Source organism: Gorilla gorilla, chromosome 3 (genome assembly GCF_029281585.2).
Source record: "Gorilla gorilla gorilla isolate KB3781 chromosome 3, NHGRI_mGorGor1-v2.1_pri, whole genome shotgun sequence".
NCBI lineage: Eukaryota > Metazoa > Chordata > Mammalia > Primates > Hominidae > Gorilla > Gorilla gorilla.
In genome coordinates, this window is record NC_073227.2 from 160058096 (window position 1) to 160075264 (window position 17169).

Genomic DNA, 17169 nt, shown 5'->3' on the forward strand with positions numbered 1-17169 from the left:
CAGCTAATATTTGTTGAACACGCGAATGAATGAAAGATTCCTGGCACAAAGTGCTAATCTTCAATAAATATTGTTTGAACTGAACTGAAACAGAAAATATCTACATAGTCCCCTGTGTAAGTACTATAGATGGGAGAGGGCATACATATTGTTACATGCAGGGTTCTCCATAGATTATATGCTCTTTCTTCAATAATATTACGAAAGCCTACATTTCTCATGTGATGTTATGTACCTGTATGTTAATATGTATTATTTGTACATGCAAATATTAGTGAAAAAAGTAGAAGCACCAAAGCTTTTCTAATTTTATTTGACTCAAACTATATTTTAGACCTACATATCATACAATAAAGTAAGCTGAAAGCATAGTGAAATTAAAGTAAATACAGGTTGTATGGATAGCTCAATTTCTTTAATATAAAATGTAAATTCAGAGATGACTGGGATAAAAGAAAAATGTCTAGGAAAAAAAAACCAAAGATGAAACTATTTAAGCTCTTTACTGCAATGTCATATTCTGATCTCAGACAGTAGAAGAGTAGTAAGAAATGTACAATCTCAAGTCTCTCAGTCCTAAAATCTATCAGTGGATGCCAAAAATCTTCAAGACCCATTAACGTCTTCTAGAAAATAAGTCTTTTTTTTTTTTTTAAACTAAGTGTACTAAAAACACAAAAGCACTTATCAGACACTCTATGGCATTTGTTGCTGAAATGTCTACCAGCTGGAGATTAGCCTTGAGCCGAAGCAGCCTCAGAGCCAACACTGGCTTCCTCCTGTAAATCATCTCCAGCAGAGGACTCTGACTCAGCTGGAGAATTTTCTTCTTCTAGTTCAGCATATTCATCAGAGGTTTCGTTCTTTGTTGTATCTTTATCATTATCGATGGTGACAGCTTCATCCAGGGCAGCATTTGTAACCTCTGGGGTTGTTTCAGGGTTTACTTCCGTGGTTTCCCTCGCCGCTGCATCTGTGACCTCTGGCCCGGTTTCAGCACTGACGGCTGTGGTCTCCGGAGCAGCCTCCACGTGACCTGGACAGGCAGATGCCTCTTTTATGACCACAACTGTAGCACTGGGACTTTCTTCAGCATCTACCACCTCAGCTTCCACTATAAGTTCTTCTGGGGCTTCTGAACTTGCTTTCTCAGTTTCCGCAACATTCTCCTTTTCACCTTTAAGAGTTAGTCATTAAGCAAGGTATTAATTTAAAGATCGTGGGAAGGCAATGAAACACTGCGGTCGTTTAAACACGTAAGACAGAACTACATGCACTGATGTGTACCAGTCTTCAAGGTAGACTCTTAAGTGAAACAGCAAAAAAAGAACAATGTATACAGTCTGCTACTATTGTTAGGGCAAAATGAGGTTGGAGCAGGAGGGGGGTAAGTTGTATGCCTAGATAATTGTATTTGCAAAAACTCTCCAGGAGGATTCCAAGAAACTGGTTCTGTTGGTTGCCTCTTGGAGGGAAAATGGGGGATCTGCTTTTCTGTAAACTCTTTGAACTTAAAAAAAAACACACTTGAATATATTACTTAGGCAAATATGAAGAATACAAAAATAAGTAGCTATCCTATTCACCTTTCATATGAGACAGCATGGAAGAGTAGCCAAGTTCCTAGCTGGTGACTCAGAAATCACTAATCCTCTCTCAATCTCATTTTTGTCATCTGTAAAATAGGGTATTGATAGTATCTACTGCACAGGGCTATTGTAAAGATTAATTAAAATACTGTATATGAAAAGGGGATTAAAATAAAAAGTTCTATGCAAATGCTTATTAGTATTATAAACAACCGCATGATTATATTCAATAATATGTATTGATGATATTCTGTTTCTTATTATTGTCATGACAGGTTAAAACTGATTCATAAGCCCCTAATATCTCTATCCCTAAATAGTGATCATAGTAATTGATAATAATAGCTTGGAAAAAAGTATGGTTTAAAGCAAGAAGTGGCTAGGCATAGTGGCTTATGCCTGTAAACCCAGCACTTTGGGAGGCTGAGGCAGGAGGGATCACATGAGGCCAGGAGATCAAGACCAGCCTGGGCAACATAGTGAGACCCTGTCTCTGCAAAACATAAAAAATAAATTTGCTGGGTGTAGCGGTGCATGCTTGTAGTCCTAGTTGCTTGAAAGGCTGTGATGGGAAGATTGCTGGAGCCCAGGAGTTCAAGGCTGCAGTAGGCTATGATTGCACCACTGCACTCCAGCCTGGTTGACAGAGGGAGAGCCCGTGGAGGGAAGGGGGAAAGGAAGGGGGAAGGAAGGGAGGAGGGAAAAAGAAGTGTAGGAAGGAAGGAAAGAGTGAAAATATAAAGTTTCTGTTCCCATGGTCACCATTTTATCAACTGAGGACTCATTATACACAACTGATTCTATTATGTCAAATGTACCTTGTTTGCACAAAGGCACACAGGTGGTCTTAGCCAAAACTGAAAGATAATTTGTTATATTATTATTTTTAGATAATGAGAAAAGTGAAAGCTCATGCCTGCATGGGTGGATGCCTGAGCAGGGGAAAATAATATTACCACACAAAGGAGTCAAAAGTCACTGGTCAGCAATATAAATGTAAAATGTTCATTTGTCAAATGCATTCATCCAAAAGGTGTAACAGTGTTCTTCAGGTTTCAGTTGAACTTTTCCTTTCTAAATGATCTTATACCTAGAGTCATTCTGGATTAAGCTAGGAAAGAAGCCAAAAGCAAATAGTGTTCATTGCTAGACTAAGTGGATGGAAATTAGTGCCTCAAAAAATAAATAAAAATAAAAAATTAAGAAATTCATTTACCTTGAAATGGATGTATCTCTGCTTTTGTTTTTTCTTTCAAATTTGTTTTATGTTCTGTGTGTTTGGCTTGGTCTGATGTGACTGTCTTGTAAGCCTGAAAGTAAATGTATGCTTAGGTTTATTTCTTGAGCTTTAAGATTTGTCACGCCACATCCAAAGGTACACTCAAGTCTCCCTGTAATCACCATTAGAAGTTTAAACCATAATCCCAGTGTAGCAAAGAAGAGAAATCAGTGCACACCACTTACTCTTTTACTTCCCTTTTGGAAATCTTTGTTATTAAATAGAATGCTTTAAAAAGGAAGAAAGGTGAGACAGGGGATGAGGAGAGAAAAACTACCTATTGGGTACCATACTTATTACCTGGGTGACAAATCAATCTATACATCAAACCCCCATGACACATAATTTACCTATTAACAAACCTGCACATGTACACCTTAACCTAAAATAAAATTTTTTAAAAAGGGAAGGAAATAGATGCACTATCTTAGCCAAAGATAACTAAAAACAAGGAAGAAAAAAATGAATTATGCTACAACCAGAATATCCTGACAGGCATATACAAATATTTTCTAGCATTTATCCTTGAGAAATGGAAATCTAGGTTCACATGAAAACCTGTACACAAATGTTCATGGTACCTTTATTTGTAATAGTCAAAAACTGGAATCAGGCTGGGTGCGGTGGCTCATGCCTGTAATCCCAGCACTTTGGGAGGCCGAGGTGGGTGGATCACCTGAAGTCAGGAGTTCGAGACCAGTCTGGCCAACATGGTGAAACCCCATCTCTACTAAAAATACAAAAACAGCCAGGCATGGTGGTGGTGCTCGCCTGTAGCCCTAGCTACTCAGAAGGCTGAGGTGGGAGAATTGCTTGAACCTAGGAGGTGGAGGTTGCAGTGAGCCGAGATCATGCCATTGCACTCCACCCTGGGCGACAGAGCAAGACTCCATCTCAAAAAAAAAAAAAAGAAAAAAGAAAGAAAGAAACAGTATTGGGAAGAAAGCTATTTTAATCATAGACAAAATGTGCAGGCTTCCTTTCATTTTATATTTAAGTAGTCTTCTTTGGCCTGTATTCATATTAGGAAATGATATAAAAAATGAAAATCTCATTATTCAGTTACTATTGTTTGTATTAATTTAGCTTTTAAGAAAATGTTGGTAGTGGTTTAACTTTTAATGGTAAGATGATAGATTTCTAAAATTTATTTATATATAGTGTCTTCTAAATTTTTAACCATCAGAAACCAAGTACTTTATTTAAAAATTGTACTACTTAATTACAAACAATTTTACAGTGTAAAAATTATGCCGTGAAAATAGAAAGCCTGTAATGTCGGGGCCGGGTGCAATGGCCCACACCTGTAATCCCAGCACTTTGGGAGGCTGAGGCCAGCGGATCACCTGAGGTCGGGAGTTTGAGACCTGCCTGATCAACATGGAGAAATCTGGTCTCTACTAAAAATACAAAATTAGCCGGACGTGGTGGCGCATGCCTGTAATCCCAGCTACTCGGGAGGCTGAGGCAGGAGAATCACTTGAACCCTGTAGGCAGAGGTTGCAGTGAGCCGAGATCGCACCATTGCATTCCAGCCTGGGAAAGGAGGGAAACTCCGTCTCAAAAAAAAAAAAAAAAAGAAAAGAAAAGAAAAGAAAATCTGGGTCAAGCCTGTAATCGCAGCACTTTGGGAGGCCGAGGCAGGCGGATCATGAGGTCAGGAGATGGAGACCATCCTGGCTAACACAGTAAAACCCCATCTCTACAAAAAGTACAAAAAATTAGCCAGGAGTGGTGGCAGGCGCCTGTAGTCCCAGCTACTCGGGAGGCTGAGGCAGGAGAATGGCGTGAACCCAGGAGGTGGAGCTTGCAGTGAGCAGAGATCGTACCACTGCACTCCAGCCTGGGCGACAGAGCGAGACCCCGTCTGAAAAAAAGAAAAGAAAAGAAAAGAAAATCTGTAATGTCGGGTAGAAGTGATGTAAAGTGACCCTTTTATAGCAAACTTCCCGGGGTTTAGTGAACTCAGACTTGAATCATTTGGCTTTGAAACACACAGAGCAAATATAATCAACAGGAATGATAATCAACATTTTCTGTATAAAAGCAAGGAATATTTTCCGAGTAGGGTGTGTGTTCCTGACACCTTATAGGACCAATATGATAAGTCAGTATCCCCAGTTCTCAGTACACAAACCGAACCAGTATACAAGTTCACATCCCTGAAAGGATCATTCGAAGAACAACATTCCAAGGGACATTAGTCTCATTGCTCAAGGGGCTGAAACACAAGGCAAGAAAAAAGACTAACTTTAGAGAGAATTGAAGAGATACAATACTAGAATAATTCACCCTAATGTGTGGCCTGAAGAATCTAGGTTTTCCAAATCCAGCACAGTCGAGCACAGAGTAGAATAAAGCCCTATTAAAAGAAAGGGTCTCAAATTTAGACTTTGGCAGTTATTTACAAATGATATTAAGTATTTATTAAGTATAAGCATTTAAAATATACTACAATTTTTATAAGCCAGTCTGGTACTACTTTTTAAGATATACCAGACCAGGCCGGGCATGGTGGCTCACATTTGTAATCTCAGCACTTTGGGAGGCCGAGGCGGGTGGATCACCTGAGGTCAGGAGTTCGAGACCAGCCTGGCCAACATGGTGAAACCTCATCTCTGCTAAAAATACAAAAATTAGCCGGGCGTGGTGGCAGGCGCCTGTAATCCCAGCTGCTCAGGGGGCTGAGGCAGGAGAATCGCTTGAACCCGGGAGGCGGAGGTTGCAGTGAAATGAGATTGCGCCATCGCACTCCAGCCTGGGGGACAAGAGTGAGACTTTGTCTCAAATATATATATATATACCCAGACCCTCAAAAAAACTGGAGTGATCTGGGCCTCTTTCAGATTCCAATGACCCCTAATAGTCGAGGATTTTGATTGCAAATGGAAAACTGCTTTTGGCTACTAAGCATCTGTGGGGTCAATTCATAAAAATCTAATATAGAGATTATTTTAGTACAGGACATGGAATGGAAGGGGAGAACGAGTATACAGGTTTTGGAGTGCCTCACATTCAGCATTTCCTCCTGAAAGTAGCCTAAGATTCCTGGCAATTAAGGTTTCCAACATTTGAGATTAAAATCACATAAACTTAGAAATGGAAGGGAACAACTTCCATCCCTACTGTGAGAGAACAAGGCCAGAAAGGGTTCTCAGGGATTGCTGGTTTATAAGTGTATAACCTTTTAGTTTAAGATTCCTTTTGCAACCAATGAGTCAGCAGTCTGGAAAAGTTTGTTTTTGGCACTGGTAAATATTAATATAATCAGGGGTATAGTGATGTCCAAATGAAATTCATCCTTCTATCTTCCCAGCCTATCACATGGCCTAGTCCCAATCTCTGTTTTTTTTTGGTGGCCTACACCTCAACTAGAGTGGGTTTGAGCCATGAATTCAACATTAGACAGTAGAAAAATGACAGAAACAAAGGAATCTGGGCACGAGTGAAAGCTGGCAGATTAGTAGAGGACAACAATATAAGTGACAAGTTTGCAGTTTCCTGACTCCTTGAGGCTCTCAAAATTCTGAAGATTATGACTAGCCTTAAAAAAATTTCTAGGCCGGGCTTGGTGGCTTATGCCTGTAATCCCAGCACTTTGGGAGGCCGAGGCAGGAAGATCACGAGGTCAGGAGATCAAGACCATCCTGGCTAACACAGTGAAACCCCGTCTCTACTAAAAATACAAAAAAATTAGCTGGGCGTGGTAGTGGGCACCTATAGTCCCAGCTACTCAGGAGGCTGAGGCAGGAGAATGGCGTGAACCCGGGAGGTGGAGCTTGCAGTGAGCCAAGATTGCATCACTGCACTCCAGCCTGGATGAGAGCGAGACTCTATCCCCCCCCCCCAAAAAAAAAAAAATTCTGAGGATTAGAATATGTATTTTGGTTTGGTTTGGTTTGGCCATCTTACATAGTCCTATGAAACTGCTTCTAGTTATGACTAAACGTCTCTTTATTCATATTTCTTTTTTTTTTTTTTGAGACGGAGTCTCACTCTGTCACCCAGGCTGAGTGCAGTGGTGCAATCTTGGCTCACTGCAACCTCCGCCTCCCCGGTTCAAGCAATTCTCTGCCTCAGCCTCCGGAGTAGCTGGGATTACAGGTGCCCGCCACCACACCCGGCTAATTTTTGTATTTTTAGTAGAAATGGGGTTTCACCATTTCTTGACCAGGCTGGTCTTGAACTCCTGAACTCGTGATCCACCCACCTTGGCCTCCCAAAGTACTGGGTTTACAGGTGTGAGCCACCGGCCCGGCTTTATTCATATTTCCGTAGGTCCAAACCAAAATATAGTGACTGTGTACTCTTAGAGTTTACAAAAAATTTCTGCTTATTCTACTTTTATTCTTTACATTTTTTGTAGAGATGGGGTCCCGCTCTGTTGGCCAGGCTGGTCTCAAACTCCTGCAAGCAATTCTCCTGCCTTGGCCTCCAAAGTGCTGGGATTATAGGCGTAAGCCACCACTACAGGCTCTACTTTTATTCTTTTCTATTTATTATTATTTTTTTTGAGACAGGGTCTTGTTCTGTTGACCAGGCTTGAGTGCAGTGGTGCAATCTCAGCTCACTGCAGCCTTAACTTCCCAGGCTCAAGCGATCCTCCCATCAAAGCCTCCCAAGTACCTAGGACCACAGGCACACACCACCACGCTGGGCTAATTTTTTTATTTTTATTTTTTGTAGAAATGAGGTCTCACTGTGTTCCCCAGGCTGGTCTCAAACTCCCGGACTCAAGCCTCCCAAAGTGCTAGGATTACAGGCATGAGTCACCTCATTACTTTTATTCTTTTTTTTTTTTTTTTTTTTTTTTTTTGAGATGGAGTCTGGCTCTCTCACCCAGGCTGGAGTGCAGTGGCACAATCTTGGCTCACTGCGACCTCCACCTCCTGGGTTCAAGTGATTCTCCTGCCTCAGCCTCCTGAGTAGCTATGATTACAGGCACCTGCCACCACGCCTGGCTAATTTTTGTATTTTAGCACAGATGAGGCTTCACTATGTTGGCCAGGCTGGTCTTGAACTCCTGACCTCAGGTGATCTGCCCACCTTGACCTCCCAAAGTGCTGAGATTACAGGCGTGAGCCACCATGACTGGCCTACTTTTATTCTTAATAAAGATTATATTTTGATTTAGAAAGTTTATGACAAAATGGTGAATGACTCAGGTCTTATCTTACTTAACTAAAAAATGTCTGTTATTTTAGTCCCAAAATCTCACTATTAAAACCTTTGTCTTACAGTGTTTACCTGGAGGGAATGGACATGGGGACTGGGAAGGAAAATATGCTTTTCACTTTATATATGTCTATGTTGCATTTTTTAAAAACTTATGAACAAATATGAATTTTTCAAATAATAAAACTGTGTGAAAATTTAAAACTAACAAAAATTATGGAGACAGTAAAAAGATTGGGAGGAGAGAGGGAGAAATGAGTAGGTGGAGTAGAGGGATTTTTAGGGTGATGAAACGACTCTGTATGATACTATAATTTATTCTGTATGATATTGTAATATATTTGTAAAAACAGAACATACAACGCAAAGAGTGGATCCTAATGTAAACCCTGGACTTTAGTTAATAATAATATATCAATATTGGCTTGTCAGTTTTAACAAATGTTCCACATCAGTGCAAGATTTTAACAGGGGAAAGGAGGAGGGGGTGTGAGGGGGTATATGGAAGTTTCTGTACTTTCTGCTTATTATTTTGTAAACCTAAAACTGCTCTAAAAAAAGATCTATTAATTTTTTTAATAGTTATATTAATTTTTTTAATTTTTTTTTGGAAACAGAGTCTCACTCTGTTGCCTACACTGGAGTGCCATGATGTGATCTTGGCTCACTGCAACCTCAGCCTCCTAGGTTCAAGAGATTCTCTTGCTTCAGCCTCCCGAGTAGCTGGGATTACAGGCACACACCACCATGCTGGCTAATTTCTGTATTTTTAGTAGAGATGGGGTTTCCTCATGTTGGCCAGGCAGGCCTCAAACTCCTGACCTCAGGTGATCCACCTGCCTCAGCCTCCCAAAGTGCTGGGATTACAGGCGTGAGCCACTGCACCCAGCTCCTATATTAATTTTTAAGTTAATCTTTCAAAATAATTCTTTTAAAATGTTAATAATAGTGCCTACCTTGTAGAATTGTTGTAATTATTAAATGATCCAGGAATCTGGCATATGATAAACACTGAAGTATCAGCTATCACTATTAGCATTTATAATAAAATTATTTTTACTGAAAATCATCCATATTAATGGTATTAAGAAATGCTGACTTTACAAATACAAAAATCTTCATAATTTAGAAAGCTGAGGTTCGAATGAAATAAAACTTAAAAATAAACTAAAAAAGAAAAACCTTCATAATAGTCTAGTTAATACATTCTTATGAAAACCCTGTATTTCTAATTATTGCCACCTATTTTTCAGATGCATATGCTTAATGACACTTAACTCTATTGCTATGTTGTATATTTAATTAATCTCATGTCCTGATCTTGACGTTGCTTTGAGCTTTACCATGAGTTGTAAAATACATGAATTCTTGAGCACTGTGGTTATATAATCACTTACATAATATCCACCAGCACTGACTGTGACGCCTACAACCAAATAATAAATCATATTTGATCCAGATGATCCAGGGAATCTGTTAGATGACATCCGGCGCAGAGATGCTAGGAAAAAAAACGTTTAAACACAGTTAGCTTCACTACTTGAGCAAAACTATTTTAAATAATTACATCTTTTAAAATTTTTCTACTCAGTGAACCTAGAATCTATTAACATCAAGTGATTTTAGCTTAAGGGAATACAGTATTACGAGGCTGGGTAATAATTCCACTTGACAGTCTCCCAATCTAATTTGATAAACACTCATGAAACCTGTCATCTTGATGCTGAGCATCATGCCTTCTTGGAAGGGGTACAGGTGTGGGTAAGGAGAAATGACAAAAGCACTAAAAAATTTTAACTACCAAATGAAGTGCACATTAGCAAGAGAAAGCCATGTAATATATGTACTCCACTACAGGATTCAGTGAAAATATTATTTTTTAAAAAATGAATTCAGTATGTTTATACCTAAAATGTAATACAATTTGTATTTATATGTTAAATCAAGCATTTATGTTGAAATCCATCATATTTCTATAAATCTATAATACACATGTAGGTATAGAAAGAAATCTCAATTTTTCTCTTATAAAGCAAAGATGGGCAGATAAAACGTTTTTAAGCCAAATGTTGCAAAAAGGTTGTATCTGAAATAGAAGTACAATTCTGTATAAACTAATAGAAACAGATAAAAGTACTATATTATTATATTTAAACATTTATTTTGTAGTACTAACATTTGCATATCCTATAATGCCCTGGAATTGAAATTTTTACAATAAACTTAAAGTCGGAAGGAGCTTAAAGTATATACAACTCAAATTCTTTATTTTAAAGATAAAGACATAAACACATTTATGTATTCTTTCAACTAACACAGCTGAGCATCTACTATGTATTTGGAATTGTTAGAAGCATTAAGAATATAACCGTGAACAAGACAGATAAGGTCCCTAGTCTCAAGCCATTCACAGACTAGAAGGAGGGTATGAACATACAAATAATTGTGATACAGTATGACAAATGTAATAAGTGTTAAGCCAAGCTACATGCAGAGTAAAACTCAGCTAGCTGGCCAAGGTAGTTGTCATAATAGAAGAGACCTGAGTTTTGAAGGAAAATAAGGGAAAGAGGAAGGGCACTGGAGGCAGAAGGTGTAACGTATAAAAGCATGAGAGATTCGTGACCCAGAAGGTACAAAGTACAGGATGAATATCCTTTATCTAAAATGCTAGCAGTGGGTGCAGTGGCTTATGCCTGTAATCCCAACATTTTGGGAGGCAGAGGTGGGAGGATCACTTGAGCCCAGGATTTCAAGACCAGCCTGGGCAATGTGGTGAACCCCATCTCTACAAAAAAATTTTATAATATTAGCTGAGAGTGGTGGTATGTGCCTGTAGTCCCAGCTACTTTGGGAGGCTGAGGCAGGAGGATCACTTGAGTCCTGCAGTGAGCTGTGATTGTACCACTGCTCTCCAGCCTGGGCAACAGAGAAAGGTTCTGTTCCAAAAAAATAATTCAAATAAAATAAAATGCTTGGGACCAGAAGTGTTTTGGGTTTTGGATATTCTTTATTTTGGAATATATGCATACACATAATGAGATATCTTGGGGATGGGACTGAAGTCTAAACAAAAAATTCATTTATGTTTCGTATATACCTTACACACATAGCCTGAAGGTAATTTCATACAATATTTTGAATAATTTTGTGCTTGAAACAAAGTTTGTGTTAAGTACTTACATGTGAAATTTTCTACTTGTGGCATCATGTCAGTGCTCAGAAAGTTTCTAATTTTGGAACATTTTGTGTTTTAGATTTTTGGATTAAGCATGTCCAACCTGCAATTTGATGTGGCCTAACATAAAGTATAGGGGTGCAGGGACTAGTGGAAGGCTATGATTTGCACAGGGTGAATCTTAAGACATGCTTACAAACCTTCATAGTAGCAAAATCACAACGATTTCCTGTTTATGTTCTTAGTTTGGATATAAATGGCCGTTTCTTGGAAAAAAATTTTTTTCCTTCTAATGTGCCCCAAAGGCTATGAGAAGAGGTTATCGCTTTGACTTGTGGTGGGAGTTCTGATGGCTTAAAAGTACATCTGTGATCAAATAGGGAATATATAGCCTTCATATTTCTCAAACAGACAAAAATATCAGAAATATTTTTTTAAATAGAACTAAAATTACCAGAGATTTAAGTAGACTTAAATACATATACAATGATGGACAAGTTACTTAAAAAGGCAATGAAATGATAAATTTTTCAATAAGGATTAATTAGACAAATTTTAGTACATTCATACAATGTGAAACAAATAGACATAACTTTTGCAGAACAATATTTACTTACATGAGAAAATATTTACAATGTATTAGGTGAAAAGTCATAGCAAAATACTCTGGGACTATCCAAGATTTGTGGAAATAATGTGCACAAGGAAGGAATGAGGGAAAAAAAAAAAGGTCTGGAAAACTAAATATACTAAAACGTAATTAGTTGTGTTCACTGATTGGTAGGATTACAGGTGAATTCCATTTTCTATTTTACCTGTTTTTCCCCAATTATCTATTATAAATCTAAATTATTTATTCATTAAAAAGTTACCCTTTTAAGGCTGGGCTCGGTGGCTCACACCTATAATCCTAGCACTTTGGGAGGCCGAGGTAGGTGGATCACCTTAGGTTGGGAGTTCAAGACCAGCCTGACCAACATGGAGAAACCCCATCTCTACTAAAAATGCAAAATTAGCTGGGTGTGGTGGCCCGTGCCTGTAATCCCAGCTACTCGGGAGGCTGAGGCAGGAGAATCACTTGGATCCGGGAGGCGGAGGTTGTGGTGAGCCGAGATCACGCCATTGCACTCCAGCCTGAGCAACAAGAGTGAAACTCTGTCTCAAAAAAATAAAATTACCCTTTTAAAAGCAAAAAGGAGAGAACAAAATGTGATGAGACAGTTAAAAATTTTTCCTTCAATAAAACTGAAAAAAATTATTTTTCATCAAAGTAGAAAGTATCAACAAAAGGCTAAGTAATGTCCACGACTGAAGACAAATTTGTTTCCAATCAATAATAGTTCTTAAATACATTTTAAGTGCTGCAAAAATAGTAGTTAGATGAAAATCAGAGAAAGACCAGTACCTTTACAAGCAGCACTGCTAGATACGTATTTAAAATTTTTAAACTACTTCTATTTTGCCGCAAATTGGGAAGAAAATTATTTGGAATTTCTGCAGCTACAAAAAAAAGGCGCGTGCGTGTGTGTGTGTGTGTGTGTGTGTGCGTGCACGCGCGCATGATGTCGGTGGGGAGCGCAGACAGATAAAACGAAAGGCCACGGTCAGAGGACTAATCTTTCTCCCCATTCTCAACAGAACAGTCCCGTTATCTTCCGAAGTTTAAAATAAATGGCTTCTCCCTACTTCATCAGTGTATATATATATTTAAAAGCTCTATATCATTTGGTATAAAGGTCTAGAAAAATAAAGGCAATAAAGATGTAGGAAAACGAAGATGTCTTATTTCTGATACTTGAGGGATAACTTCCTTCCACCAGCATTTTACAAGAAAAATAAAGCGAGTTAGTTAGACCTCCGTCCTTCCCTCCCACCACCACCAACAGAGGCCTAATCAACGTGAAAAAAAAAAATCGGCCCGTGGAATTCTCCGCGCACGTCTTTCTCTTCGGCTGGAGTCCACCCTCTGGGGTAAAATTACCTCGGAAGGCTCAGAAAGTGAGGCTAAGTGAAGAGAGCATTAAGAACCCTTCACGATATTGTCTAAGAGCCGTCCCCCAATCGTGAGTGGAAGAGAGAGGGGTGACGGATGGGGACTAGGGAAAAGCGGCTGGGGCAGAACCGCCCTGGAGCGCAAGCCTGGTCCCAGAAGAAAAACAATCTTCCTTGCTCACACCTATTAAGCACCTACTATGTTCCCAGCACTATACGAAGCGCTTTCCTATATGTCCGTTTTTATTTAATAAGCTTCCAGTTCACACTGCAACTCCCCCTTTAGTTAATTTCTGAGTATTCTGCTTTTTCTCGCGTATCCTCAGAACCAAAGGTGTCGATATTTGGACTACAGAGCCAAGCAGTTGCAGGACGACCTGCAACCTCAAAGGAAAGTGCCCCGAAGGCCGCTTCCCTTTTGGGGGTTGTGGATCTCAGAGCCAGGCGCTCGCAGGGTTCAGGCTGCTGAGACCCTGCCAAGGGTTAGGTTTATTTACCCCACGAACATTCGCCCAGCGTCCACTGAGCGGGCCCTGCCTCACTGCCTCCCAGCGCTTGCAGGGCCCGCTCGCTGATCGGCGTCCACCTTCCCACCGTTCCTCTGCTTCCTCAGGAGGTTGGAGAGCGAATGGTGCCTCTAACAATAAAAGTGGTAAGCTGCGACTTTGTCAGCCAGGCACGTTTTTAAGTGCTTTTAACCATACATTAACTCATTAAAAAGGAAAACCATCATCGCCCTCATTTTATAGATGAGGAAACAGGTTAAGCCATTTGTCCAAGATCAGGATGCGAACCCAGATAATCTGGACTCTGAGGCACCCTGGAAAAGTTCCCTACTTCCAAAGTCTGCAGGAGATTCGGGACGTCTTCCCGGGAGTCTCCCCCAATCTCCTCGACCTCCAATCCAGGCTTCTGCTGCTCTGGGTCGGGTTTGGCCAACTGGGTGCCGGCCGGTACCCGGGCGCGGGCGAAATCTGCACCCGAGGCGCCCGTCCTCCTCTCCGGGCTAGACCTCCTTACTCACCGTCCTTTCCGAGCGGCGCGGGGTTGGGGGGCGCCCTCAGCGGCAGCGCCAGAGTCTTGGAGACCGCCCTGCGGAGATACATCGCGCCCGCTGTCCGCCGCGCAGCAGCCTCGGTACCCAGGCGCAGGCTGCCCTTCCACAGAGAGGCTGAGAGCCTGGCAGCGCCCCGCCCGGAGGAGGCACGTCGACCTTCATCCAGCTCCGCCTCCGCGGCCCCCGGGAGGTGGGGAGACCTTTGTAGTCCTCACCATCCTCCCCTAACCCATCTCCAGCTCTGTTGCTTTCCCTGAGGTCTCTAGAGCTGACCGCGGCATCTCAGAAAAGGGATGGGGAACCTACAAGTCGCCGTCGCCTGCCTGACTCATTCTGTACCACTGAATGTAACTCTTCACAGCAAGCTGGAAATGTTTTGGGAATTGGACGAGATTAAGACAAGGACACAGTTTATCACGCTGGATGTAATCTGAACCCATTTTATCTCCTGCATTCCGTTAGCTTTCCTAGGAGAGGGAAGGATAGCTGGAAGTTTCTTAAAAATGAGAACAGCGAAGGGGTAGCCTCAGCCTTCCATTAGCGCACTGGGTGATGCTCAGAATCGTAAGAAAATCTGCAGACAATGGTTGAATTTCTGGACAGCTCACTGTTACAACGACTTTAAAATATCAAAAACACTGTATATTCCTCTATGGGATGTGAAATTAATATTTCCACATCAGCGGCCGGGCGCAGTGGCTCACGTTTATAATCCCAGCACTTTGGGAGGCCGAGGCAGGCGGATCGCTTGAGGTCAGGAGTTGGAGACCAGTCTGGGCAACATGGCGAAACCCCGTTTCTACTAAAAATACAAAAAATTAGCCGGCAGTGGTGACGTGGGCCTGTAATCCCAGCTACTCGGGACGCTAAGGCAGGAGAATCGCTTGAACCCGGGAGGCCGAGGTCGCAGTGAGCCGAGATCATGCCACTACTTTCAAGCCTGGGTGACAGAGCAAGACCCTGTCTCAAAAGCAAAACAAAACAAAACAAAAACCCCAAAAACAAAACAAAACAAACAAAACAAAAAAACACATCAACTAAAAATACTAAATTATTAGTTTTCCGTCTCATCGTGGCTACAAGAACTTGTCATGGTTTGAATATGGAAACCAATAATTTATTACGTTTATAACATTGTCTAAATGATTACTCTTTGGAAGACACCATTTCCTACTATACTAATCCCTTATGTGTGTTTGGCACTTGAAAGATTATAAAGCACTTTCACATCTATTATCTCTTTTAATTTTCACTGCAACCCTCTGAGGGAGGTGGCAATTATTCCCTTTAGCAAATGCCACCACCAGGCGGTGGATGGGAATGTCCAGGGATTTACTGGTGGTCATGAATTAAAAAAACAAAAAGGACATGAACATAATACTTCTTTTTTTTTTTTTTTTTTTTTTGAGACGGAGTCTCGCTCTGTCGCCCTGGCTGGAGTGCAGTGGTGCAATCTCGGCTCACTGCAAGCTCCGCCTCCCGGGTTCACGCCATTCTCCTGCCTCAGCCTCCCGAGTAGCTGGGACTACAGGCGCCCGCCACTGCGCCCGGCTAATTTTTTGTATTTTTAGTAGAGATGGGGTTTCACCGTGGTCTCGATCTCCTGACCTCGTGATCCACCCACCTCGGCTTCCCAAGAACATAATACTTCTAGCTTAAAGTTCTGTTGACATGTAACAGGCACAATATTTGTTCATTTGCTATGTAAATAGACGTTTCTCAGAAGTTATAGTCCTGAACCTAATTATAATTATATTTAACATATTCTCATAAGAAGAGTACAAGCCAATGATCAGATTGGTTTTTTGATACTCAGAAAGAGAGTTAACTAGTTTAATCACTAGGGTGACAGAGCGAGACTCAGTCTCAAAAAAAAAAAAGTTTACAACATAGATGGGTGTGGTGGTACATGCCTGTAGTCCCAGCTACTCCAGAGGCTGAGGTGGGAGAACTGATTGAGCCCAGGAGGTCAAGACTGCAGTGGGCTGAGATCTTGCCACTGCACTCCAGCCTGGGTGACAGAGTGAGACCCTGTCTCAAAAAAAAAAAAAAAAAAAAGTCACACACAGTGGCTCACAGCACTTTGGGAGGTGGAGGCAGAAGGATTGCTTGTGCTAGGGAGTTCAAGTCCAGCCCGGCAAATATGGCAAAACCTCATCTGTTTCTTTTTCAGAAAGAAAAAAAAAGAGGCACATTAGATATGAAATGTAAAAAATAAAGTAAAAAAAATGAAGGATATAAAATGTGCTCAGCTAGTTGGAGGAGGCAGTGCTAGATTCTGACTTCCAGCCTAAGGTGAAGCTCAAGGCTCTCCTGCTACACTCTGCTGCCTTTTAGTGTGGCACACGGCGGGATTCATTATATCCCACCATCTCTTATTAGATGGTAAGGTCCAGTGGGAGGTTATCATGCTCTCTAGGTTGAATATGGCCATACCAGCTGGGATATAAAAGAACTGTGAGATAAATAGTTCCATTTCTCCAGATTATTTTCCTTAGTTAAAAGCTCATGCCTTTCAAGTTGAAGGGAATTTCTATCTACTCAGCTGCTCCTGTGGCTTTCCGTTTTGATGGCAAATTCTTTTCAAATCTTGATGAAACATTTTCCAAGAGAGGACATGCCCTCGAGTTGTCAAATTCACTCCATAGCAGACTGTTTCTTCCAAACCCCAGATAAACTTAACATATCTTTGCTATGGAAGACTCTGTAAGGCTCAGCCAATAGTTTCCTAACTATTAATCATACTGTTCGTAATGCTGCCCTTGAGCACCTCCTTGAAATTTTTCTTCGTTTGGTTGGAAAAACAAGAATTTAAGGTCAGAGATAACTCGGCTTACCTTAGATGACCTCCATCTAACTGTGATTATTGACAAAGATTATATTAGTCTTGAAAACATTA

General features: G+C 40.8%; 1 protein-coding gene across 1 annotated transcript; it reads right to left on the minus strand.

Moving 5' to 3' along the window:
- Positions 1–296: 296 nt before the first annotated feature.
- Positions 297–14624, minus strand: MGARP (mitochondria localized glutamic acid rich protein). Its single transcript, XM_031010022.3, has 4 exons — positions 14238–14624; positions 9441–9544; positions 2806–2899; positions 297–1177 (listed from the first exon to the last, which is right to left on the minus strand). Exons 1-4 carry the CDS (start codon positions 14317–14319, stop codon positions 735–737), a joined length of 723 nt encoding a protein of 240 aa, XP_030865882.1. The 5' UTR covers positions 14320–14624; the 3' UTR covers positions 297–734.
- Positions 14625–17169: the final 2545 nt, after the last annotated feature.